Source organism: Rhinolophus sinicus, linkage group LG07, assembly GCF_036562045.2.
Source record: "Rhinolophus sinicus isolate RSC01 linkage group LG07, ASM3656204v1, whole genome shotgun sequence".
Classification (NCBI taxonomy): domain Eukaryota; kingdom Metazoa; phylum Chordata; class Mammalia; order Chiroptera; family Rhinolophidae; genus Rhinolophus; species Rhinolophus sinicus.
This window is the reverse complement of record NC_133757.1, coordinates 95,793,960-95,818,313: the sequence shown is the minus strand read 5'-3', so window position 1 is coordinate 95,818,313 and position 24,354 is coordinate 95,793,960. Positions and strand designations below refer to the sequence as shown.

The 24,354-nt window shown below is 42.9% G+C and overlaps 1 protein-coding gene and 1 long non-coding RNA gene across 15 annotated transcripts in view; one reads left to right on the top strand and one right to left on the bottom strand.

Moving 5' to 3' along the window:
- Nucleotides 1–2,928: 2,928 nt before the first annotated feature.
- The window catches only part of SAP30 (Sin3A associated protein 30), a 109,591-nt gene continuing 88,165 nt past the window's right edge, over nt 2,929–24,354 (bottom strand). For 2 of the 13 annotated variants that reach the window (XM_074338322.1, XM_074338327.1), the window contains 2 exons: nt 7,755–7,964; nt 3,063–3,177 (listed from right to left, as the gene is read on the bottom strand). In XM_074338322.1, the coding sequence (XP_074194423.1) occupies nt 7,799–7,964 (166 nt within the window). In that variant the 3' untranslated portion in view covers nt 3,063–3,177; nt 7,755–7,798. Of the gene's footprint in view, nt 3,178–4,751; nt 4,857–7,754; nt 7,965–12,401; nt 14,832–21,315; nt 22,100–22,799; nt 22,905–23,537; nt 23,628–24,354 lie in introns of those variants that run through there. The other 11 variants (XM_074338320.1, XM_074338321.1, XR_012498127.1 and 8 more) reach the window with 11 other exon arrangements.
- The window catches only part of LOC109448162 (uncharacterized), a 42,686-nt gene continuing 26,295 nt past the window's right edge, over nt 7,964–24,354 (top strand). For both annotated transcript variants that reach the window (XR_012498130.1, XR_012498129.1), the window contains exons 1-2: nt 7,964–8,059; nt 19,857–19,928. This is a non-coding gene — a long non-coding RNA (uncharacterized LOC109448162). The remainder of the gene's footprint in view (nt 8,060–19,856; nt 19,929–24,354) is intronic.

Genomic DNA, 24,354 nt, shown 5'->3' with positions numbered 1-24,354 from the left:
AGGTTCGCAGGTGCTAGGCCCGTCTTTAACACGCTGCTTCCCAAGGAGTCCTGCAATGCTCGCCAGGCTCCCTTTTATTTTATTTTCACAAAGAAAAGTAAACATCTTGCATATATTTCCATAGTGGTCAGGCCCTTATTATGAAAGATCGAGTTCCAGAAAAATGGCTGTTGCAGCCGGAGGGAGCCGGGACCGCGGAAGACGCTTGGAACTTTATGTAGAAAAAATGTTTCGTTTGGGACCGTTTGGGGAGGATCCGGAACAGATAAGTTGTTAGCTGGGACGGGGGGCGGGGGGAAGGAGGCACCTGGATTCCCCAGTCTGAAAATGGGGACCTCTCTGTCACCGTGCAGGTGAAAGCTGGAGAGAGAGGCAACAGGTCAGTGAGATCAGGACTGCCCCTGTCCAACGTGAGCAGTCCCCTGCCGCCCGGACTCCTCCCAAGGCCCATCTTTGGCTAGCACCACCATTCAACTGGGACCCAGTAAAATCTCTTAAACTTGCACACTTGGAGAGAGAGGGGGGAAGGTATCCAGGCAACGGAATTACGGAAACATCCTCTCGGTCACGTGAACTTTATTGCAGACCAGGAAGTTATCCAACAGCTGCCCCAAATCTTCTGACTCCAGTGCTCCAAATGTTGACTGTTTCTCACACCTCACCACCGGTACGGAGTCTGCTGCCTTGGGGGTTGATAGATTTCCTCTTGCCTCTCAGCTTCGATCTACCCCCACCTGCCTGGTTGCATTTGGAGATGATTTCCTTTTTTCCATTCGCGAGACCATGTGGCTCCCATACTTACCTGGGCTGGCTGTTTCCCCACCCACCCTCCGTAAAGGGGATTCCACATCTCCTGAGGGAGGAAAGCCGGGTTGAGGAAGGGTCAGAAAAAGGAAGCCGAGCCCCAAAGTCAAGGCGTACAATATTATATTCTTCTCCGGGTGCCTTTGATTCATTAAAAAAAAAAAAATGTAACACAAGAAGTAATTTTAATGGGCGCCCTCCCTTTCTAACACGAGCGCACTAATTCCCAGTCCTGAACCAGGTTCACAGACAGGAACCTCGCTTTTTGTGGCCTTGTATCCCCGAAAGGATCTGCTGAAAATCTGAGCACACAGTAGGCACTGAGACAATAGATCCTCGTTGACAGAATGTTTGCTCCGAAGGAAAGGGGGGGGGCAATTATTTGAGAGCGGTTGTAAATAAAGACGTTGTTATCCGCCACAGTTGTTCTCTTCTGGCACGAAATAAAGGCGCGCGTGTATGTATCCTGTGCCTGTTCAGTGAATTCCAGGCTCACAACCGAGATTACCGCCGAAGGACGGGCTCCCACTTTCAACTCCTGGATAACCCGTACCTCGGCGTCGAGGGACGCCGCCCCAGCTGACCCATTTAACACAGTCAAGACGACACTGTCACCCCTGCCTGACGGTGCTCCTTTCCTGAGCCTCCAGGGTCAGAGTGAGTGGGGTCCACTCGACTGAGTCCAGGCTCACTCCAGACCACCGAGAACTGAGACCTTCCCTGGAGGCCAGAGGGCAGAAGGCCGCACCTCGTGCGCTCAGTGAATTTATTCTGCTAAAGGGGCGCCGCGCCCGGCCCGAGAGCCGGCGACCACGCGTGGGGCGGGGAGGCTGAGGGGGCGCCCTGGCCCCAAGCTTCGCGGATCTCCGGAAATTCCGAGCCGCTTCAGCAACGCCGCTTCTCTGGGCCGGCAGAGAGCAAACGCTGACATGCCCTCTAGGGGCCCTGGTGTCGCCCACCCGGGCGTTATTATCCGCCACGGTCGTTACTGTTCTCTTCTGGCACGAATCTTTCCCTCGGCTCTTTGTCACTATCAATAGGCGCCCAAACCAGCCGCTGGGCACGCACCCCGGAAGCGCTTGCCGAGACCCGGAAGCAGCGGGAGCTCGGTCGCGGCTATTCCCGGGGGTGCTCCCGCCCAGCGCACTTTTGAGGGGCCCCAGTTTGCGAAACCTCGAGTCGCACGAAAGCCCATCCCGCGTGCGCGCCACCCTCGTGCCCCTCCGCCGAGGCTTTCCCGCCTCTGGGTCCTCCACTGGCGGCGGGCCTGGGCCTCCCTGGGCCCCCAGCAGGGACCCCGAGTGGATTCAGGTTCCTCGTGAAGGTCGGGCCGTGGGTAGAGGGAGGAAGAAAGAAGGAGGAATTTACAATCGGTGCAAGAGTGACTTTCATCAACTCCCCAAAGATTAGAGTGTAAATTTACTAGGGATCGTCAGTTGTGATTCATAATGCCCCGCGTAGTAAAAGCGCTCCCTCCCGGTTTATGTCCGGCGTTGCTGGCCTCTCCGGTGCGAGCCGGGGTGGGCGCGAACCCGGGGAACGCGGGAGGCCCCGGGCGCACCCCGCAGCTCGTGGGGGAGCCGGGCTCGCGGGCGCCGGGCGCGCCCCGTGACCTGCCGTCGTAAGAATGCTTCAGATCCAACCTAGGCTCGTTTCCGTGACGCAGGAAACATCTGGGGGACTTTTTTCGCCTGGCGTTTGGGAAAGTACTTACTTCCGAACTTGGCGCTGGGGCGTCCGACCAGCCAGACAAACCTCGGCCTGAAAGGGGGATGGGGCCAGGAGGGGACGGCAGGCCTGCCCGCGGCCAGGGTGCTTACTGGGGAGCTCACCGGTGGCCAGCGCTTGGGTGAAGGGCGAATTAAACACTTAGAGCCCGGTCCGCGCGTTCTGGCCTCATTGTTTTAATGTCTGTAGTACTTAGGCGCAGTTTGAGAAAGAATAATGTCTTTAGTTTCAGAAAAAACATCAAAGACCAGGGGCTGCTCAATATGGAGCACATATGGTAGTCTCCGAAGGCCTTGCCTGCCAAAACATGTTTCTCAGTATTTTTCTTCTTTCCTTTTTTTCCGAGCCCTACCCGCACCCCGCCCCCCGCCCCATCTTTTATTTTTTTTCTCCTCAAATGGGAGGGAGCCGCAGGCTCGGATTACCTAGGGCGTCTTGCGTTCACGTGAGGCAGTTGGCGGCTGTGCCGAGGCGATCAATGAGGCCTTTCAGGAACTGAATGTAGCCCAGGCAGGGACTTTGAAGATGGGCGGGCTTCAGGGCCGGGCCGGAGAGGCCGGGACTTGCCCAGGACCCGAGAGGCAGCTGTGGCAGAGTTGAGGCATTATCAGATTCAGAGACTCTAGGTCGCTTTTGGCATTATACCTGCAAAAACACATTTTCCTGTTGGTACGTAAGTGCTTCATGTATGTGGTCAAGATACACTGGCTGTATCCCCAGGCCTTAGCTTATTGCTCAGTGTGTAGGGTGCACTTCAATCTTTACTGAATGCATATTGAATGAACTAAGTGAAGGCAATAGCCTGCAAAGCACTTTTTTTTTTTACTTCAGTCTAAACAAGATTCAGTTGCAAAGCTCCTCTTTCCCATTAACTGCTGCTATTATTTGTTTGTATTATTATCTAGATCACTATCCTAGTTTTGTTGTTGTTGTTGTTGTTTTCAAATTAGCACAGAGAGGCAGGGGACAGTTGGCTAAAAGTTTAGGCAATTTGCTTTAGGAATTTCTCAAGATGAAATCTCGAAATGTTAGGGGTTATTAAAGTAATCTAGTTCAACTTCTGAACTTCCTGAAGATGAACTGAGATCCAAAAAGGTATAGTTACTTGCCAGGGCACACAGCTGGGAAGTGCCCTCTTTCCTATGCCTAGTGCCAGCTCAGCTCACTAACCCACATTGCCTTCAGTGGAAGGACAAGCTGGATCATTTCCTCTCTTCCAGCTTCTTCCGTTAAATGGATTCCTTTCGTCACCTCTGAAAAATGATCTCAGGATGTTCTCCTTCCGCAAATTTACATGTAGGATTAGTATTAAAGGCAGGGGCAAATTCTTAGGGCTCCCATGTAAAAGAAGATCCATGCCGTCTCCAGAACCTACAGCTTTTTCTAATGCAGTATCGATGATTGGGGGGGTGAGGGGGAGGAAGCACACCACACATGGAGCTGATTAAACACCCATCTTATCAAATCTTCCAGTGTTCTAGTGACTTATATGACTTATACACAGAGACCAGTGGGCAAATTACCTGACAAGTAGTTAGAAAATCTGGACTTTAGGCCTGGCTTTGCCATCAACCCACTGCACCTCTTGACCAATCAAGATCTCAAGATCTCTCTCTCTCTCTCTCTCTCTCTCTCTCTCTCTCTCTCTCTCTCTCTCTCTCTCTCTCGCTCTTCTTTCAAGATATATATATATAACCTGTTGGTCCATAAATCCAATTTCTTTGCTCAAATTCTCTGACGCTATCATATGTATCAACATGAAATGAGCTCCTTACCTATACCAGATGGAGAAGCAACACAGCCAACACTAGAAGTCTGCTTATTCTTGTATTAAGTACTCAGAAAATGTTAACCTTGCGAAGCTCTTCAAAGATGCTTCAGCCCCTTCATCTTACAGATGGGCACACTGGAGCCCAGAGAGCTGATTTCCCGGGTCACAGAGCTGGAGAGCCCAGGTAGGCTTCCTGCTCAGCACCTTACTCCTCTGAGAAAGTTCTTGCAAAGATGGGGTCCACCAGTCTCTGGCAGGTTTAGGTGAGCATGGATCAAGTCTTTAGGATACGTCCCTGTAGAACCCCGACTGTCCACGCTCCTCACTCTATTTCTCATTCATCAGGAATTACTGGGCCAGAATACAATAGTCTTGGGTCCAGGAGTAGGAATTAAAAGCAAAAGTCAGTCAGTACCGTTTCATTTGGGCAGTCTTTCTTTAAACATACCAGCTCTACTGTGTGAGACCCTCTGGGGTCCCTGCGACAAGGTAATGGTTCTTCTAATGAGGAATACATCAGCGAGTCTCATTTGTTTTTAGAGTCTTGAATCCACTGTAAGTGCAACAAAAATCCCTGGTCAAAGTTAATAAAGAGGTAACATAATAATAAAGTAAAGTCAATGTAATGCAATAATATCTTTTCCCCTCACACAACAAAATCCCAAATTATAAATATTGGGGGCAGATGGAGGAGCTGACTAAGGAATTATCCATCATTAAAAATAGGATAGTAAAGCTGCTCTTGCTTTTGGGGAGCACCTTCTTGATGTGAGAAAATGACCCACGTCATTGTCTGCCATGTTGAAAATTAAGTCTAGGGCACTTTCTCCCTCCTACCTGCTTGGCCCTGGTTGACCTTACCTGGCCTGATTGATGCTCTCTGGCTGGTCTCCAGAGTGTTTCAGAGGAATAGTCATGATATGTTTTCCCTGGGTGTGTAGTAGAATGGGCAGTGTCTCTGTATGGAAGCAGTCTTTTCCTCTGTCACCTTCAGGCTGGGGGACCTTGATGACTTGGGGGCTAAATGAACGCTGCAGAGCACCAAGTCTGAGGGGAGTCTCCCTCAGCAGGGAATGGGCTCTGCAGCCCCGGCAGCCCCTCTAGGATGTTGTCTGAGGCCGGAATAGAACAAGGATGGAGCTGAGAGTTCAGTCAACTGGAGGTAGACATGTTGCCTTTTGCATTTAAAGCTAGATGGTAAATTGTTCTTTGCAACTATAGCTGTGCAATAGAGTAGAAAGAACTCTCCTGCCATTTCTCTTAATCTTCAGCGTCTTGTTTTGGATCTTTACTCTTCTTATATGAAAACCTCTCTCTGGGTAATACTTAATCATAATACTTCCTGAGGTTGTTGTGAGGATTAAATGAGAAAATCTACTAAAAGCGATTTGCACCGTGCCAGATACATAGTAAGTACTCGGTACATGTTAGCAAGTATTATTATCAGCCATTCTATGGTTTCAGTTGATGACATACCTCTCTACAATTCAGACCTTTTCATGGAACGCTAGACCTGAATGTGCAACTCCCTGCTGGAGGACATGTACTTAGATTTTAAAAACTCACCATGCTCAAAACAGAATTTATTTCTAGTCCCTGATGCACACTCATTTTCTGTTCTCCTAGTCTCTGTGAATGGCACCACCACCCATCAGGTGCTCAGGCCAGTAAATGGGCAACTGTTACCAGGTCCTCCTAAATATCTTTCAAGTTTACCTACCCTTGCTTCTCCCCACCTCCTGCGTTAGTAATGACAGATACTGAGTTTAGCCTGCATCATTCCATCATTTCTCCCATTGCCATTGTGATATCCAGTCTGTCTTCACAGCAGCTGGAGTAATGCAATTTGATCATGTGATTTCCCTACTTTAAATCTTTTATTCGCTCTTCATAGACCCAGAAAACCCAAATGCTGAGCATAAAATGTTCTTTATAGTCTCCTTTCTTGCCACTCCCCCTACACACATGCTAAGCCCTAGCTCTGCTGAACTAGATTGAACACCCTAAGTTTCTTTTGCCTTCATGTCTTTGCATGTGTTGTCTTCCCGCCTGACATATACACTTCCCTCCTTCTCCGTCAGACTTCATTCTACTTCTCTTGCAACATTTAGCCTGGCTGTCTCCTCTTTTTGGAAGCCTTCACTAAATCCCAGGCTGATACAGAGTTTATATCCTACAGGATTATAATTTCTCTCTTCTCCACTAGGTGTGATTTGCTTGAGGGCAGTAGACGAAGTCTTTACTCTTTGTGCCACAATATTTTAGTGCCTGGCACACAGTAAGTGTTCCTCACATGCTTGCTGAATATGAAAATGGCTTAGAATTAGAATAAATAGCTTTGTTTCTATAGCTTTGTATCATCAAGATTTTGGGGAAGTTATTTTTCTGAGTCTTAGTTTTCTCATCTGTAAAATGGGTAGTGACAATGGTCCTTAATGTTGCAAAGATTAAATGAATGCAAAGTATTCTGTAATCTGTGTAGCACTGTACATGAGTCATTACTATAATCAATGCAAACCCATATTGCTCATGCATACACACACTTTCATACATGCACTTAATGTGTACATATTACAAGCATCCATGTGTCTGTGTTTGTGCACCTGCATGGTTACATGGAAAAGCAGTTTTAAAATATAACATGCCTTTAAAAGGCATGCTGAGATAGGTGGATAGTTACTTTTGATAACTAGTCTGGGTTCTATTAATAGATAAAGCAGTTTGTAGCAGTGTGCTCCAATTAGCAGTCACTCTGTGAATTCATTACATCCATACACACAAATACAAGCAGTGCAATATTATAGAGCACTGAGTGGGTAATTATAGCCCATGACCGTTTTTACTACGACTGTTATTCTACCTCCCTACTATAATCGTAACGTTGAAAGCACTTCCCCGCTAGGCTTTCATTTTATTTTCTCATCGGTCACTTGGAGCAGTTATTGAAGGCAATGTGTCCCCCATTTTGCATGTGAAGAAATCGAGGTACAGGGGATTCGTTTAACAACTTGCCTCCTTTCCAATGTTGCAACCAAGTGGAGGTCAGAACCCTAGGATGCCCTTTTTCCTGTCTTTCTTTTCCCACATGTCGGTGTAGGAAGTTTTCGTAGAACAGGTTATTGATACAAAGGAGTCAGAACTGATCAATGCGTAAGTTAACCGGTGCTTGTTTATACTACTTTGAGTTGCCAGTTATTTCTGCACTTTGGATCTGCTTTAAATGTGGAATCTGCTATTCTAACATCAGTAGCGAGGAAAGGTCCTTTTCCCCCCCGATTCTCTGGAGGGTAATTGCGTCTCCTCTCGCAGACCTTAGTTCCAGGCAGGGCGGCTGCCCTGGGGGCTTTGAAGTGGAAGTCGCACCCGGGCTTTCTTCCCTCCGGTTGTTGCCCGCGGTGGAAAGGAAGGCGCAGAGGGTGGGGGTGGGGAGGGGGAGGCCTTCCACACCTACCTCCTGCCTCTGTTCTTTTCTAGGAAGCCAGGTGGCGCCAACTCTCAACCACTGCTGCAGCTGGAGGAGCTCCCTTGCCGGGCGCAGAGCGGAGTGCGACCGTGGAAGGCAGAGCACGAATCCGGGCTGGCGTTCTCTCTGCCCTTCGCCCTTTGGAAATGGAGCTTGACTTTTCTCTTTTTCCGCACCCCTCGCAGGAAGACGGCAAACCTAAAGGGTAACGAGATGTCCTGTGTGCCACATGGAGCTTGGGGAATTGAAATAATTAAAACCATGAGGTTTCCTGGCTCTTCGCGGTGCTTATGGTGGGTTTTGATTTGAGGAAAGAGAGCGAGGAGAGGTGAAGGCCGGTTCCAATCTGCCAGCATCCTGTATCTCTATCTGTGCTGCAGATGACGTGCGGAGCCGGGAGGGCACGCGCGCTCCTCGGTGTGCGCAGGGCTCTGTGTACAGGATCAGGGCTCTAGGTGTCGTGTTTGGTGGCCTACCTATTCCTCAGTGACAGAGTGGGTGCATGGTTATAAAGAGGCAGAAAACCTCCCAGCTGTGAAAGGAGGGCTTTGAGGTTCCCTCCTATGACAGCTGAGGGTCTGAATCAAATATGGAGGCATACGTTTCAGTTTTCAAACCTCATTTTTCATCCTGGAGATGTTTCCTGTCTTTGAACTACTGTTATTTCACAGGGAGAAGGGAGAGACTCCAGTATGCACTTGTATTGATTATATCGATTTACTTGATTTAAACCAAACTTCATTGAACAAAAATGTTTGTTGAAACTGCTAATCTGGTAATGAAAATTCAGCCATCCACATGTGCGGCTGGTGCAAATCATCACCAAATTTGAAGTTAAGATGAATTCAATTAAAGTGTTTCTTTTTCTTTTTGTTATTCACTGGAATACTAAGAGAATAGAGTTGGTATTATGGCCTATAGCAATTTTAAGATTTTAATTGAAATGACAGTAACACATATACAGACACACAGAGCACTCAGCAACATTAGTAATGATGGCAGTGTGCTATTAATGCTGCTTTTTATAGAGTGGTGCCCGTGGTGTGTTTATTACAGTGTGCACTTTAGAGCAGTGTTTTTCATACTGCAGGTTATCAATCCTTCGTAACCCTTAGTAATACTGTGACCAGCATTTTAAAAAAGAAATAGGAAAGATCAGAAGGATGGTAAGGATAAATATTCTCACAAATCTTTTTCATATATACATATATGCATACACATGTGCCACATGTGAAATGTATTTCTTATCATGGATTACGTTAAAAAGAAGTTTGAAAGCTATGGATTTAGAAACATCCATGTTTCTCTACCAGGGATTCCATCAGTGTTATGCTCTTCCGGTTTGGGGTGCAAGGCTGAGGGCTCTGCTGACCCTTGATGTACAATGAGTATGTACCCCTTGCAGACTTGACAGAGCCTGACCCTTAGTGACGATGCTATTGGGAGATGAGTATTGTTTTTAAAATCTAGGCACAGTGGATTCTTTCCTGGTTATGAAAGTAATGCTGGGTAAGAGATCATGTCTAACCCTAGGGACAGAACTGGCAAGAAAGAATGCCACGAAGCCCCAGGCCTCAGAGGACTGGTGGCAGTAGCAGGACAGAATCGGAACTTTGGAGCAAAGACCTATGCAGAAGACTGCTTATTCAAACTGGGTATAGGGGTGGAAGGAAGATGGCTGGAGTCAGAAATTTTGGAGTGGGGACTCATTATCTTAACAGAGGAAAGTAGAATAATCTTGAACCATGGGAAGCAATTTAGTAGCTCAGTGATTGATGTTAGGGGCAAGGAATGCTTCTGTCCCTCCTCTTCCTCTGTCCCAGTGTCTAAGAAGAGCAGATACTACTTCCATTGTTCAAGTTTCAGGAAAATGATTCAAACATATTTAATAGAGAGCAGGTCATTTTGTGTTAAAAATTGCCTTCTAACAGGCTCTTTGGCTCTTTCTCCTATTTCTTGGTAAGTGGACCTGCTAGAGCCTACCCTCAGGAATGCCAACCTTGTCTCTCTCTGTTCCCCTCCAGCTACTAGGATTGGTTGGCTGAGCCAAGACCTGCTTGGGTGTGGCCTTCCTTCTCTCTGTTCACCTGAAAACATGTTGGTCATGGCTTTAGGTTCCTGTGCCATGTGGTCAGCCAGAGGAGATGTAGGTTTGGACTTTGGGGGAGGTGGACCTAGCCGTGGGTTCCATCTTAGCTTGACTGAGGCATGTGCTGGTTTTGCCCCGAGTAATCAAGTGGGCATTGTTGCCCATTTTCTATTGTTCCAGAAATATCTAATTTCCTGCAGCAGTTGTTTTCAAACTTTAGGAGGCAGCAGAATCACCTGGAGAGCTCCATAGACCATAGATTACAGAGCTCCACCCCTTCCTTTGACTCACCAGGTCTGGAGTGGGGCTTGAGAATTTGCATTTCTAACACATTCCCCAGCTATGTAGATGCTGCTGGCACAGATCCAGATCATGAGAACCATTGCTCTGTAAAATCTTGAGAAGGGTGTGGAATGGGAAGATGACTGGCAGGGCAAGAGGAAAACACTCCTGAGTTCTTGGCCTTAATACCATCTTAATTCCATGAACCCTCCTCCCCCATAAGCTAACTCCCTAACACTCAAGGCTGCCAGGGGATCAGATCTGGAGAAGGGTGACTCGATCAATAACACGAGCTCTCAGTGGATAGTTTTGGGACTCTCCATCTTGAGGAGAATTCAGGAAAATATGGGTCTTGGTGCGTGCACCTTATGCTTGGACAGGTCACTGAGAAATGTGATTCATTGCAAAGTCCCCATAGGAGAGCTGTGCTGGTTATTGTCTACAGCACTTGGCGTGCCCAGGTTCCCTCCCCGCCTTGCATTGCAGGGTCTAGAAGTGGAAGAACTATCATTTCCAGTCATCTCTGCAGCAAGAGTTTAGAATGCAGTTTAGGTTCTGGCAGTGAAATGTGTCACATTGGCTTTGCAAGGCAGAAAACTCAATGTAACTCTCTTTATCTGTGTAGGTACAGACGAGGGATCTGGAAGGCATGAGTGTGGGCAGTGACTGAATTCCATGGCCTACTGACTAGTTACCAGCCTTGTGGGTGTAGGGGGCTCTGCTGGTTGCCCGTGGCTCAACTGCTCCAGCCCTTCTACTTGATAACTTGTATTAAATCCCTCTGAGCTTGAAATACCTAGAGTGTTTTGTTTCCTGGCTGGTACACGGAACAAGGCAGCATGAGTGCTCCGTGCCTGAGGTCTGGATTCGTGCAGGCACATCCTATAGACTCTGCAGGTGGTGAGATGACTGTCCTCAGCTGGGGGAACGTTGGGGAGTGGTGAGCCCCATCCAGACGATCAGGCTGAAGGGATGAGCGTGCTGGATCACTCTCACCTCCTTCTACCGCTCTCACCACAAAGCCTCACTGCTCCTGGCCTCCCTTTCAGATTTTTGCAAAAAAAAAAAAAAAGAAAAAAAGAAACAGGAAAAACAGCAATTTTTTTAGAGAGTGCAGACAAAAATTTTTGCTAACGCTCAATGGCTATCTGTTCTGCCCATTGTGATACTTAATTGTATGCTGCCCTGTATTGTGCTCTAATTTCTAGACATTTACTCTCCAATGAGATTGTCACCTACTTAAGAGAAGATAGTGAGTTTTCGGTTTCTAGCCCAAGTCGTCTTCACTCAGTGTGAACCGAGAGCTGGATGGACATTGCAAATCTGTGGGGAAGCAGCTGACCGTAGGGCCGCTTCCTCTACTTCATGATGCACTGAGCCTGCAGATATTATTCAGAAGCTGATTCTTTGGCTCATCCATTCTTCCTGAGCAGAGACAAGACTGAATATATATCATTTAACTAATACTTGTCCAGAAGGAATTGATGGCTCTAGTAACAATGTCGTTGTTCACAAATGCACGGTACCTGTGAGGAGACATCCCCCTTCAGTGGCACTTGGTTGTGACCATGTGACTGCCCCTAGCCAATGAAGTGTGAGTGGAAATGACTGCCCTGGGTCTACTCCTTCTAACCACATGTCAGCAGTAATGCAGATATAGGCAGCTTCTCAGCCTGGGCCCCAGAGTGAATGGGGAACAGGGTTGCAGGAATCCAGGATGGACTGTGGCTAAAACATTTTTAAAACCATTAATTCTGTATTACTTAATTCACTTCTGTGAAGTGGTTGGGATTCTAGAGGACTAATAAATTATACCTCCCATCCTGGCCACAGTTTGGGCCGAATGGCCAGCCTGGGCATTCTCAGCTTCTTCCAAACGCACCAGTCAAATCACTCCGCCTCCCTGGTTGAGGAGGGAATCGGTGCAAAGAATGACTCTAAAGGAGGTCCTACCCCCTGAAAACTTTAGGCAAGGGAAATAGAGGTTTCTGAAGGGATTTCATTACTGTGGAATTATATCACTCTACATAGCTAAGAGAATTTGCCAGAAATGGAAATATTAGGAGAAACCCTAACAATGTTAGTTTTTGTCTCATTTTTAATCTTGCATATTTGAAAGCCTAAGGGAAACATTCAAGTAACAGATCAAGGCACTGAAATGAAAGTTTAAGCAATGGTAATCCTAACCATTATCATTAAATAAATGTAATTTATTAGCACTTTGCTGCAATAAGGCCATGACTCCATAGTAAATGGGAACTGAGGCTGAACATTAACATGACAGACTTTCTGCCAAGAGGGCCCTTGCTCCCAGGACCTGGCTCATTGTTAACTGAAGGCCTGTGGCTCCCAGCACAGTGCTGGGCTCTGGCTGCTGGGCCTTAGGGAAATGGGGTTGCTTTGAAACCCAGTGTTCTTAATGAAGCAGTTCCTGACCCTGAAATGTGTGAGAAAATAATCTACAAGTGTGATGAAAAACTGGTCTATGAAGAAGTTAGTGACCCTTCCAGGATTGATTTTAAAATAATAGACTTGTTTTATTTTGGTAAATGATTTAATAAAACATAACAACGTCAAAGAAAGTATCCAGGGTGTTTCATGTCCTGCAGCTTGGAATATCTAAAACTATATGCTTGCAAATGAGCCTCATTATTCGTGAAATTTTATTGCAAAATTTGGCATGGACTATTTTGGAGTTTCAGACTTTTAGGCGCTATCACAGAATTGGCAACATTCAAGGGATTGTTACTGATTTAATAACATTTTTCTTTATTGTCCCCATAATCACCTGCTTTATAAACTGTGGCTAGAGCTGATGTTGCAACTGGTAATTTTCTTAGAACCCAAATGCATTTACATTTTTCCATCTTTTGATTTACATCATTTCTGGGAATTGTTAGTAGATGGAATAAAAAGAGAATACATTATAAACAATTCAAAACACCAAAAACAAAATTCCTTGGACCTTTTACAGATACCACACATGCAAATAAATGTGGCTTTGCATTCCAATGGCATTCGAGTTGGGATTACATTTTCCTCATTAACCTCTTTCTTACCCAAACAGCATTGTTTTTGAAGCCTGTTTTATCGAAATCAAGTTTGACATTTTAAATTAATTCACACTGACTTAGTTCAAGTGAAGAGGTACAAGGTCTTCTTTTGATCCCAGTCACTTGTGCAATCCTGGTTGAATTGTACCTAAATAGGAACTCCCACTGGTTTAGGATGAAATCAGGAGATTGATCATATTGCACGCAAAACCAAAACATTAGAGATAGTAAGTATGGTTTTTCCTGCACTACTAAAGAAAGAGGTGGAAAAAGCAATGGCACTCCTAATCATTATCATTTAATAAAAGTAATTTATTAGCACATTGCTGCAATAGGGCCATGACTCCATAGTAAATGGGAACTGAGGGTCTGAACATTAATATAACTGACTTTCTGCCAAGACAGCCCTTGCTCGGAAGGCCTGGCTCCATGATGTACACCTGAGATCTGAATGTGCTTGCTTTTTTATGGCAAACCATTTATAAAATGAACGTACTTATTTCTAATTCAAGGAAACCCAATCTGTTTTCAATCAGTCATAACCAATAATTCTTCTGCTAATACGTGGACCTTAATTTGAAGCAGTGGGAATCTTCTCTTTTCTCCCAGAAAGTCAACAGTGTTGTTTAGAAAGACTACAATTTTGGTAAGAGCAGACATATGATTTGATTATTTTTTTTAACTTCTGTAAACACTTGTGCACGAATCTGCTATTTTTTGCCCTTATACATAACAAAAGTAGACGTTGTTTTCAGTGTTGATATTTGGTAGTGTATGGGGAAGCATTTGTGTGTATTTAGGTAGGTCCATCTGAGTAAAATGAAAGAGACATTAAAATCAGTCGGTGTGGCCTGAAAGTTAAGTCTATCAATTTTAGGAAACTCTGGATCAGTGGTCTTCACTCTGCTGTGAACTGTCTTGTTTTGTCAGGCATTATTTTAAATTCTGCTATGTTCTCATGCATTGTTTTCAGACTCCTGTAATCCCAGGTGTGCATGGCATGAGTTAGAGTTGGAGACAGAACCAACACTAGTTTTCTTAGTGTCCACAATTTCAAAACACAAATGTTATTTTATACCATTTTCTACATGTGTTTTCTTTAGAAAGTGGAGAAATACCTTATTGAGAGTTTGTCAGCTGAAACCCTATTGCAAAACATTTGCAAAACTGAAATATTGACAAAAATGCATATGATTCCAAAAGGGCCTGCGTGATTGAAAGCAGTTGCAGTATTTCAACATGAGAATATGGCTTATTCATTCTGTTGTCTGTTTTTAGATTCCTACAGACATACCTCTGGACTTCTACTGTCCCCAGATAGCAGTTTCTACACAGCTAACTCACAACAGATTAGAGCTAGAGTTTTATGCCTTTTATACCTTGAGTAAGCATTGGCTGTTCTCTCACGGTCATCTCTAATTCATAGGAGGCTGAATGCCCTTTGCATGCCCGCAATGTCTAACAGCACCTACCAAATTGCATAACCATGCTGGTCCATTCCCAGCATGTGATGTGATTGCCAAGGTGCAGCCAGGTCCTCAGTAGGTTGTTCAAAGAGATGCTCAGTTCAAGTCGTGTCGCTTCAGTATTGATTTGCTGCTTATTCTTCAATGTTCGGGTTGGCCGACCCTTGGCTTACCTCTGAGAATGACACCAAAATCAGCGCTGCCTCTAACCAGAAACAAGGCCATTTCTATTGTGATAGGAGAAAAATGGCCTCGTGGAATATTGCATTTGCATATTTGATGATAATCATTAACAATATAGAATTTAAAATTTTAAAAAGCCCCCATGTGTGGTGTGTGCAATATGTAGTGAGAGAGAATTTTTTAAAAACCTACGTATTTGACGTCTCAGTTTCCTTTCGGCTAACAAAGAATGAGCATCCTGAAAACTGACCAAAGAAGGAGAAAAACACTTCTATTTTTTTCACTCTAAATATACTTCCTTTCTGAAATTATTCTCTTTACCAATAAGAACAAACATCAAGAGCAAAAGCAAATGTCCCAAACTGTCCCCTGAATTTTTTAGTGGACTTTCGTCTGTCTAGCTTCATCTTGTTTAGAGATGTTAGAGCTGTGTTGAGATTAATATCAACAATCAGAAAGTAATATCATGATTCTGATTGTTGTTATCCTGTTTAGATGTGCTAGACCTAGATTGCTTTTGTAGAAACCTAACGGACTAGAGAAGAGAAGCATTCAAAATCTTCATGATGGGAACGTCAACATCCAGACATCTGCCAGATGTCTCATTTTCTAAACTCAGAACATCTAATAAATCCACAATTTGCCTCAATTAATGTTCTCAGCCCTGGCTATATGTTAGAATAATCCCAGAATTATAAAGAAAATTGATAGGCAGTCTCCACTCATTCTAATTAAAGCACGGTAGGGCCCCAGACATTTTTTTTAAGTGCCCTAAGTGATTTGAATGTGCAGCCAGGTTGGGAATCACTAACCCACATGAGAATTTCATCTTTTAGAAGGGAGAGGAAGTGATGAAGAGGATTAACACCCTGCTTCTAATTCTGGCCAACTCAGAGGCCCCGAATGGAAAATCAGAAGTGACAGGAGTCCTGGACGTGGGCCACCTGGCCATCAGAAAATTCCATAGGGATGTGGTCACTGCCAGACACACACTCAGTTAGTTTGAGTTTTAAAATATCTCAGGAAATTATAAAAGCCTGATTTTGACCTCCCAGTCTGAGATTCCAAAAAGAAGCAGAGGCGATTCCTCAAAATAAAATTCTGATGCTACTATTGTACATGGTCCAAAGCAAGGCAGGGGTGAAGGGAGGTGGGGTGGGGACGGGGGACAAGAAAAGAAAACGGAAGAAGGTAGCCAAAAAGATTTAGTATCTTCATGCGGGAAGCTGTCTGCTAAGATCTGATATATTTTTTAACGATGTATGTAAAATGTGAACGATGATCTAGAAAAACAAGTATAGATACAAACAAATCTGTCAAGAATTTGTGAGAAAGAGTCAGAAAGACTAAATCCAGAAGGAGGCTAACATTCTAGATGATGAAGAGGGCTGTTTGAAACAAAAGCAAGTATAGGCTCCCTGCAGGACTGTGCTGGCGTTTTGTCACTATAACGTCAATGGGGAAGATACAGGTGGCCACACCCTCACACTGTTGTACTCTTTAGATCAGAAAGCATGGAGCTAAGTTTGATGAGACAGAACTAAAGAGTAAGATCACTTAGAAGCAAATGCTAACTACCCTAAATAAGTTCAAACAACTTATAACAAATCAGAATATTAATGGAATTTTCAGATGAGATTGCTTTAATCTTTAAAAACTGTGGAGAATGAAAGAGGTGCCTGAATAAAAGAATAAAATAAAATAAAATAAAGAAAGGAAGAAAGAAAGAAAGAAGGAAAGAAAGAAAGAAAGAAAGAAAGAAAGAAAGAAAGAAAGAAAGAAAGAGAAAGAAGTGCCTGAACACTGTCCACGTGTTTTTTTTTTTCAAAAAGAAAGTGGAAAAGTCCCTGAACTACAGACTCAAAGACCTGCTGATTCTTCTGTTCAATAATTCTAAACTTTGTTTTAAAATGCAGTTTTAAATGCATTTGAATGCAAGATTTACCAAGATAAATATTACCTACAGCATAGCTTATGTAAAGAGTAGAGACAAGGAATCATAAACTTTTAAATAATCTAATTCAAATTCAGTAATTCATTACCTTTGAGAATTAGATGAAAACTAAATACCTTCTTGAAGTATTTAGATATCACAGTATAACAAACCATCACAAAACTGAATGGCTTAAAATAGCTACCATGAATTTGCTCACAATTCTGCAATTTGTGCTAGGCCCAGCGGGGTGGTTCTTCTGCTGGTTTTGTCTGAGATCACTCAGACAGCTTTAGACATCTGATAGTTTAACTGAGGCTAGCTGATCCAAGATAGCCTCAGTCACAGGTTTGGTGCTTGATGCTGGCTGTCAACTGAGCCACTTGTCTCCAGCAAGACAGCTAGGGTTAATTTACATGGCGGGAGCAGCATTTCAAGAGAATGAGAGCAGAAGCTTCAAGGTCAAATCTTGGAAGTCACAGAACATCACTTTTCCCTCATTCTGTTGGTCAGAGCTAGCCACAAGTCCAGCCCAGATCAAGGGATGGGGAAATAGGCAATACCTTTAGATGGGAGTTGCTGCAACTCCCATATCTAATCTACCAAACTTCTCAGAAAAATGCTTCTACACTATCAGACATGAACTGCAGTCATGCACCACATAACAACGCTTGGGTTAATGACAGACCACATATACGAGGGTGGTCCCATAAGATAATGCAGCTGAAAAATTCCTATTTCCTAGTGACATTGTAGGTATAATAACACCATAATAAAACACATTATTCCTGTGTTAGTGGCGACGCTGGTGTCAACAAACCTACTAGACTGCCAGTTGTGTAAAAGTATAGCACATACAGTTATGTACAGTACATAATACTTGATACTGATAATAAACGACCAGGTAACTGGTTTATATAATTTACTATACTATACCTTTTATTGTTATTTTAGAGTGTACTCTTTCTACTTATAAAAAATTACTGTAAAACTGTGTTATACCGGCAGCGGTCTCATACATCTCGTGTGTCTTTTGGTTGCATCATTTTCTCTTGTACTTGATTTAATCTTGTGTTGTTTTGTACAGTAACATTCTGTACAGGCTTGTAGCTTAGAAGCAATAGGCTATTTATACCATATATAGATGTGTAATAGGTTATACTACTATCCAGGTTTATGTAAGTGTACTCTGATGTTTGCACAATGACAAAATCACCTAATGACATTTCTCAGAATGTATCCCTGTCATTAAGCCGTGCATGACTGTATTTAATTTCACAGGATTCATACATCCTTCCAACCTAAGTTAAAAGCCTTTATTCTAATCACTGGCATATTAAAATAAAGCAATTAAAGCCCAAAGAGATTAGAGGCTTGCCCAAGTCAAATAGCTATTTATTTAGTATGCAAGCATATAAGGATGGCTTATCATGTAGGTTTCATAACTCCCAGTCCTGTGCCATTTTCACTTTATTATCACAGGAAATGGATTTCAGCAATTTTATAAATCAATATTTGACTGCCAAATCAGGACAGCTTTTTAAGTCAAAAGTATATAGTAAAATACAAATATTTTATTTAATTAGAATCCTCTACACATCCATCCAGTTAGGAAAGTGAGCTGATTAAAATAGATGTGAGGAGTAAATTATTTTATTAATTTGTAAACTGGCACAATTATTCACCAATTATGGGCAGTTTCCTAAGTCTAGCTGCCTTTTTTTCTGACAGGTACTCTCTTTGCTTCAACCAAAAAGTTGATTACAACAGGTTACAACACTGAAAAGTTGATAACAATGGACAATTTGCAATTAGCAAGATTGTTTTCATGTTTAACCACCTAGTTAAAAATCATTCATTGATAAGAACAGTAAATAATCAATTTTACTGATTTTAACTAAAAACCGGGCACTATTACCACTTCAAGTTTTTGGTTTTTTCCTCATAAGAGAAGGATCATTAAAGGGAAATTGATGTGGTTTATCTTAAGTTATTGCCTTTCTGTTGTTTTTGCCAGTGGCTGACTTTTTATGTGAGGGCTGCAGGTTCTACTTAACTTTTAAAAATTATAAGTATTTTGTTTATTTGTTTATATTTTGGTGAATTTGACAGGCTAATTGGGTCCAAATGGATAGAGAGAAACTAATAAGCTTTGAAACATCCAATTTTCAGAAATCAAGTAATAAAGATAAGGTTTTAAAAAATATTTAATCATAAAAAAGTTCAACTATGTAGGGAAATAGAAAAAATAGTGCAATGGACACCCATAACCAATACCTTTAATCAAAAATTATCATTTTGTCTTCTTTGCTTCATTTGCTGACCTCTATTTTGTTGTTGTCCAACCATTTTAAAGTCAATCACCCCAAGCACTTCAGGCTATGTCCTCTTACATAACCAAATTCCAATATATCCCACTTAATAAGTTAGTATTAATTTCCTAGTATCATGTAATACCCAGTCCATATTCAAATTATAACCTTGGTTTCATAGATTTCTTTTTCAATTTAGTATCCAGTTGAGGAGCACATTTATAATTACAGTTGACCTTTGAACAACACAGGTTTGAACTGAGCAGGTCCACTTATATGCAGATTTTTTTTCTATAAATATACAGTTGGCCCTCTATCCCTGGGTTTCACATCCACAGATTCAACCAACCACAGATCAAAAACAGTATTTTCCCAAGATTGGGAATCCGTGGATACAGAGGGCCAACTCTATGGATTGTTCTACGCCATTTTATATAAGGGACTTGAGCATCTGCGGATTTTGGTGGTGGTGGGGAGCAGTCCCCTGAGGATACTGAGGCACAACTGGGAGTCAAAAGTTATACGTGGATTTTCAAATGTGTGGGGACTGGTGTCCCGCATTGTTCAAGGGTCAACTGTGTTATGTTTTCAGTCTCTTTTAATCTAGAATGGCGCACACACACACACACACACACACACACACCCTTTTCCATGCTATTGACTTTTTGAAGAGGCCAGGACAGTTGTCTGATAGAGTGCCCCAATTCTGGACTTTGGGATCCTTTATTTGTGGTGCTTTAACTTGTTCCCCTATCTTTTGTATATCCTTTAGATCTAAATTCTTGATGAGATTCAGTTTACACATTCTGAAGGACACTCCGTATGCGAGACGACCTACTTCACAGTGAGTGACAGCGGCAGCACAGTAAGGCTGGTTGCCCCACTACTGGTGATGCCAAGTTTGATCACTGAGTTAAGATGATGGCAACCCCAACTCTCTTCACTAGTAAAATGCATTTTCTCTTTGTTAATTAGCAAGTCACCAGTGGGGCGGTAATTTGGTGCCATGAAAATATCCAGTTACCTAGTTTAAAAAAATAAAATAAAACATAACTCATTGTTTTGTACTTCTGATTTTCATAAAGAATTATCCTCAGTTTTTCAAAGCTTTCATCAAGCTGTGTATATCAGCCTAAAATTATGAAAACAAACCAATGTCTGCATGAAGCCATTAGATAATTATTCATTCTCTGCTCAGACCTCTGTCAATTGGGGTAGTCATCAGACCTGGGCTAGTAAATTGGGCTTTAGTGGGTTCCCAAGCAGTGTGTTGTGGTTCCCTTATCCACTCATCTCATTTTATAATTATTACATGCCAAGTTCAATGTAGAACGCTGTGGGAGTGAGTGTCATATTGTCATGCGTAATGAAATGAGATCCGGGCAGCACACTGTTTACCAAGAATCCAGGTGTTACTCTAGGTGTGGTGGCTGCTCTTTCATACTTGAACTAATTGTACCACACATTGCAACTGAAATGTGGCTGCCTTGAAGTGACTTCTTTGTTGCCTTTTTTAAGAAGGTCGAAAGACGTGAGTGAAAACACACCAGTAACCAAACATGGTGGTATCAAGCCTAATTAGGAATAGAAAATCATTTCTAAAATCGGTGTCTGTTCATTTTCTTTATTTCATTTGTTTTTGTTTCACCCTCATCTGTGATTCATTTGCCTTTCATCATCTTCCACAATGGCTTCTGCAAGAATATCAGTCTTGAAATGTACAACATGGCTCATACCCACTTCAAACATTGTTTAAAATCTCATTTATTATTTTGGACTGTGGTCTCACTTAAAAGCCAGTGTTACTGAGACTGCAGAGCGCATACCTTTAATTCCCAGGGTGAGAGGGGAAAGAGAGAGAGCGCAAGAGCCAGCAAGAGGGAGAGCTAGAACTGTGAGTCGCTCACCAACAGACATGTGGGGAAAACAAGAATATTCAGAAGTCTTACAGGCAGCTGAAGTCTCTAGACACAGGAACACTGGAAACTGCCCAAACCTGGGCTCGGTAGAGTATAGCAAAGTGATGAAGACCAGGACTGGTATTTTTTCCCAACAAGAGGTTAGTTAGTTACTTAAGGACCACATCCCCAGGATTACAAGGATTTGTCTGCAGAGCCCAGGGAACACTTATTTGTAGTAGGATTAGTGACGGGAAGAGATGGGGTTCTATGTGAGCCGCTTATTACAGGAGACTCTATTTGGAACTTAAAATGAACACTGGGAAAATCATATTAAATGATATCAGCATATAACAGCTTTATTAAGTAGGAATTTGGTTTTTCTAATTAGCTTCAGTTTTCAGATACTAAAATCCAGGTGTTTTGGGGAGCCAAACCCAGTCAATAGGGTTTAGAATCATTCCTTTAAAGAAAAACAAAAAACAGGCCATGTGCTGAATGTCTCAGGCCTGGAACTTAATCATATTCATTCAACTCACCTTCCTCTCTCCACACCCGAATAGAAAATAGTCACCTGCCGTTGACAACTGCTTCTGTGTGGGCCCTGCTGCCTTGGGAAGGGAGAATGTCCCAGCTGTCCATGGGTGCGTGTGCTATTGATGCACCTCCAACCCTGACACTGTACCCAAACATTTTGTGAATGACAGAGGAAAAGCGTTTACCTAACAGGGAAGAGAAAACAGGAAGGAAACTTTCCTGTTCCTGATGTAGTGAATTCCCTGCCCTCCCTTTTTTTTCTCAGAAAGCTATAAGTCACACCTTTAGGAAGAGTTCAACTCTCCGACCACACATGTGTTTCAGACAGTTATTTACTCAGCAGCTCATTGCAGCAGGATTTCCTCCCTCTGGAAGCTGCAAGTATGGGACATAAGAAAATAACACGCATTGAACTACAATTTTCCTTCTTCTTGCTGAAGAGCGCGTGGCTAGAAGAGCCATAGGAGGCAGTGTCTCAAGCTTCCACCTTTTATCTGCTTGTTTATTTGAATAAACTTACATGCAGTGCTGCCATTTTCAACTTCAAATTCTTATAAATTAGACAGCCAATATCTTCCTTCTGTTCCAGGTAAAATAAAGAATGAACAGATAGGGCATCACCCAGTGATGCTAACTGAAGTCAAGAAAGATGGAAATTCTCATACAAGTGAAAAATTAGCATGGAGTGTTATTATGAAGGCCCTAAGTGTCTGGATAGCCTTTGGAGAGCTGGAAAGAGTGTAAAGATGGCTGGCTTTTGATATCGGGCTGGAGATTCAGGGTGCAAGAAATGTAACTTTATGATACAACTATAATTCTATGTCAAGCCTTCATTCATTCATTCAATTCAGGAACACTCTCTGTTCCTGCTGTCACATACAAATTCTGGGGTGGCATGCACAGAGCCAGGGCTCTGGAGAGGCTCATCTTGTTCTCCATGTTGTCTGTCCACTCAGGGGACACCGGGTTACCCAACAACCGGGGTTGTCCCTGGTCAGAAATTCAATCTTGTGAGGTCCTCTTCAGCTCCCCCTGCCTGCCCTTCAGTTCCCATGCCTCTTTCTGCCATTTCGTCACCACTCTGGGGCACACAGCCATTACAATGCTGCTCTTACACCCACTGGGGCCTGGGGATTTTGTGAGGCTAAGACCCGGATGGCCAAGACATAGCACATAGGCATAGAATTTCCTTTTCAGAATTCTTACCATACACCAGCTTTATCCTAGAAGTGAGGGCCAAGTTCTCCCTATTTTAGATCTATGAAGGGGTTTGCCCGTACCTCACAAGCAGGGTACAGGACCCCTTCTCAGGAACCCATCGTTGTCTTCCTCTCATTTTTGCTTCCCTTCTTTCTTCTCCCAGCTTGAGGAATCCTTTTTTCATACTATGGGCAGAAAAGACTTGCTTTCAACATCAGGCTGCCTTCACCATTGAGTTGCTTTTTTTTTTATTATTGTGGTAATATACACATAACATAAAATTTACAATTTTAACCATTTTTCGGGGTCATTTTTCAGCGGCATTAAGCACATTCTCGTGTGACTATCACCACCATCTATCTCTAGAACTTCATCATCTTCCCAAACTGAAACTCTGTCCTCATTAAACATTCACTCTTCATGCCCCCTTCCCCCAGCCCCTGCAACCACCATTCTACTCTCTGTCTCTATGAATTTGACTACGCTAGGTACCTCATATAAGGGAAACTATACCATATTTGTCCTTTTATGATTGGCTTCTTTCACTAACTTGTAGCATAACGTCTTGCAGCTTCATCCATCTTGTAGCATGTGTCAGAATTCCCTTCCTTTTTAAGACTTTACTTATTTCATCTACACTTGTATCCTTTGATCTTTGGGAGAAAATGCATTTAAAGTTTATTGCTCACAGAGGATTTTCTTTTTAAATGTCTTTAATAGAATCCACTGATATTTCCTGAGACTTGTTCATTTTAGTCACCTTTTTGTACTAAACTTTGAACATATCTAACTTTTAAAAATCATCAAATAAAACTTACATTCCATTGCTAGGATGGCTGTGTTTCCAAAAGTTCCCACAATGCTAAACAATAGCAAATCAAGGTGCTGAATCCTGATATTTCATTGAACTGAATTAAAAAGAAATAAAGAAAAAAGTCATATGGCTTCTTCTTTAATGTTATATAAAACAAAAACTCCTCTTAATAAGCAAATGTTCATATGAAACACATTTAAAACAGAAATTGGTACATGACCCCATTTGGGTCTTCATTATTTAATTTGCTTTGCCTGATGGCTGATGTCTGTTTTTTTGTTTTTGTTTGTTTTTACAGTCTTTATGACCACTTGCTCAGCAACCAAACACTATTTGACAAATCAATATGACCGAAACACCCAATCACCTGTGAGCTGGTCTCACTCTGACTGTAAAGTCTAAGAACGAGGAATTATGCCTCATTCATCTTGCAGCTCCCTTATCACTTGCACGGTAGATTGCATGTAAAAGATACCCAATACATGTTTCTGTACAAATTAAAATTTTCATTACCTTCTGTTCTTATAATAACGTACGTCACTTGGTAAACATATATGGAGGTGCTTACCAATGATAAGTGGGAGAAAACCAGAAGAGGGAAAAAAGATAAAAGGGGGCAGATCATTATTATGAGCATACCCCTTGTTCCTGACTCTGTTTGGGTTCTCTGCCTGGGCTGGGTCAGATACTCAGCCTCCCAATAGAAGATACGACTCCCCGGAAAGGCTGTTATTTATTTACTGGAGAGATGTGCGCGCACACACACACACACACACACACACACAAAGAGTCTGTGGTATGTGACATCATGTGCCCCTAAC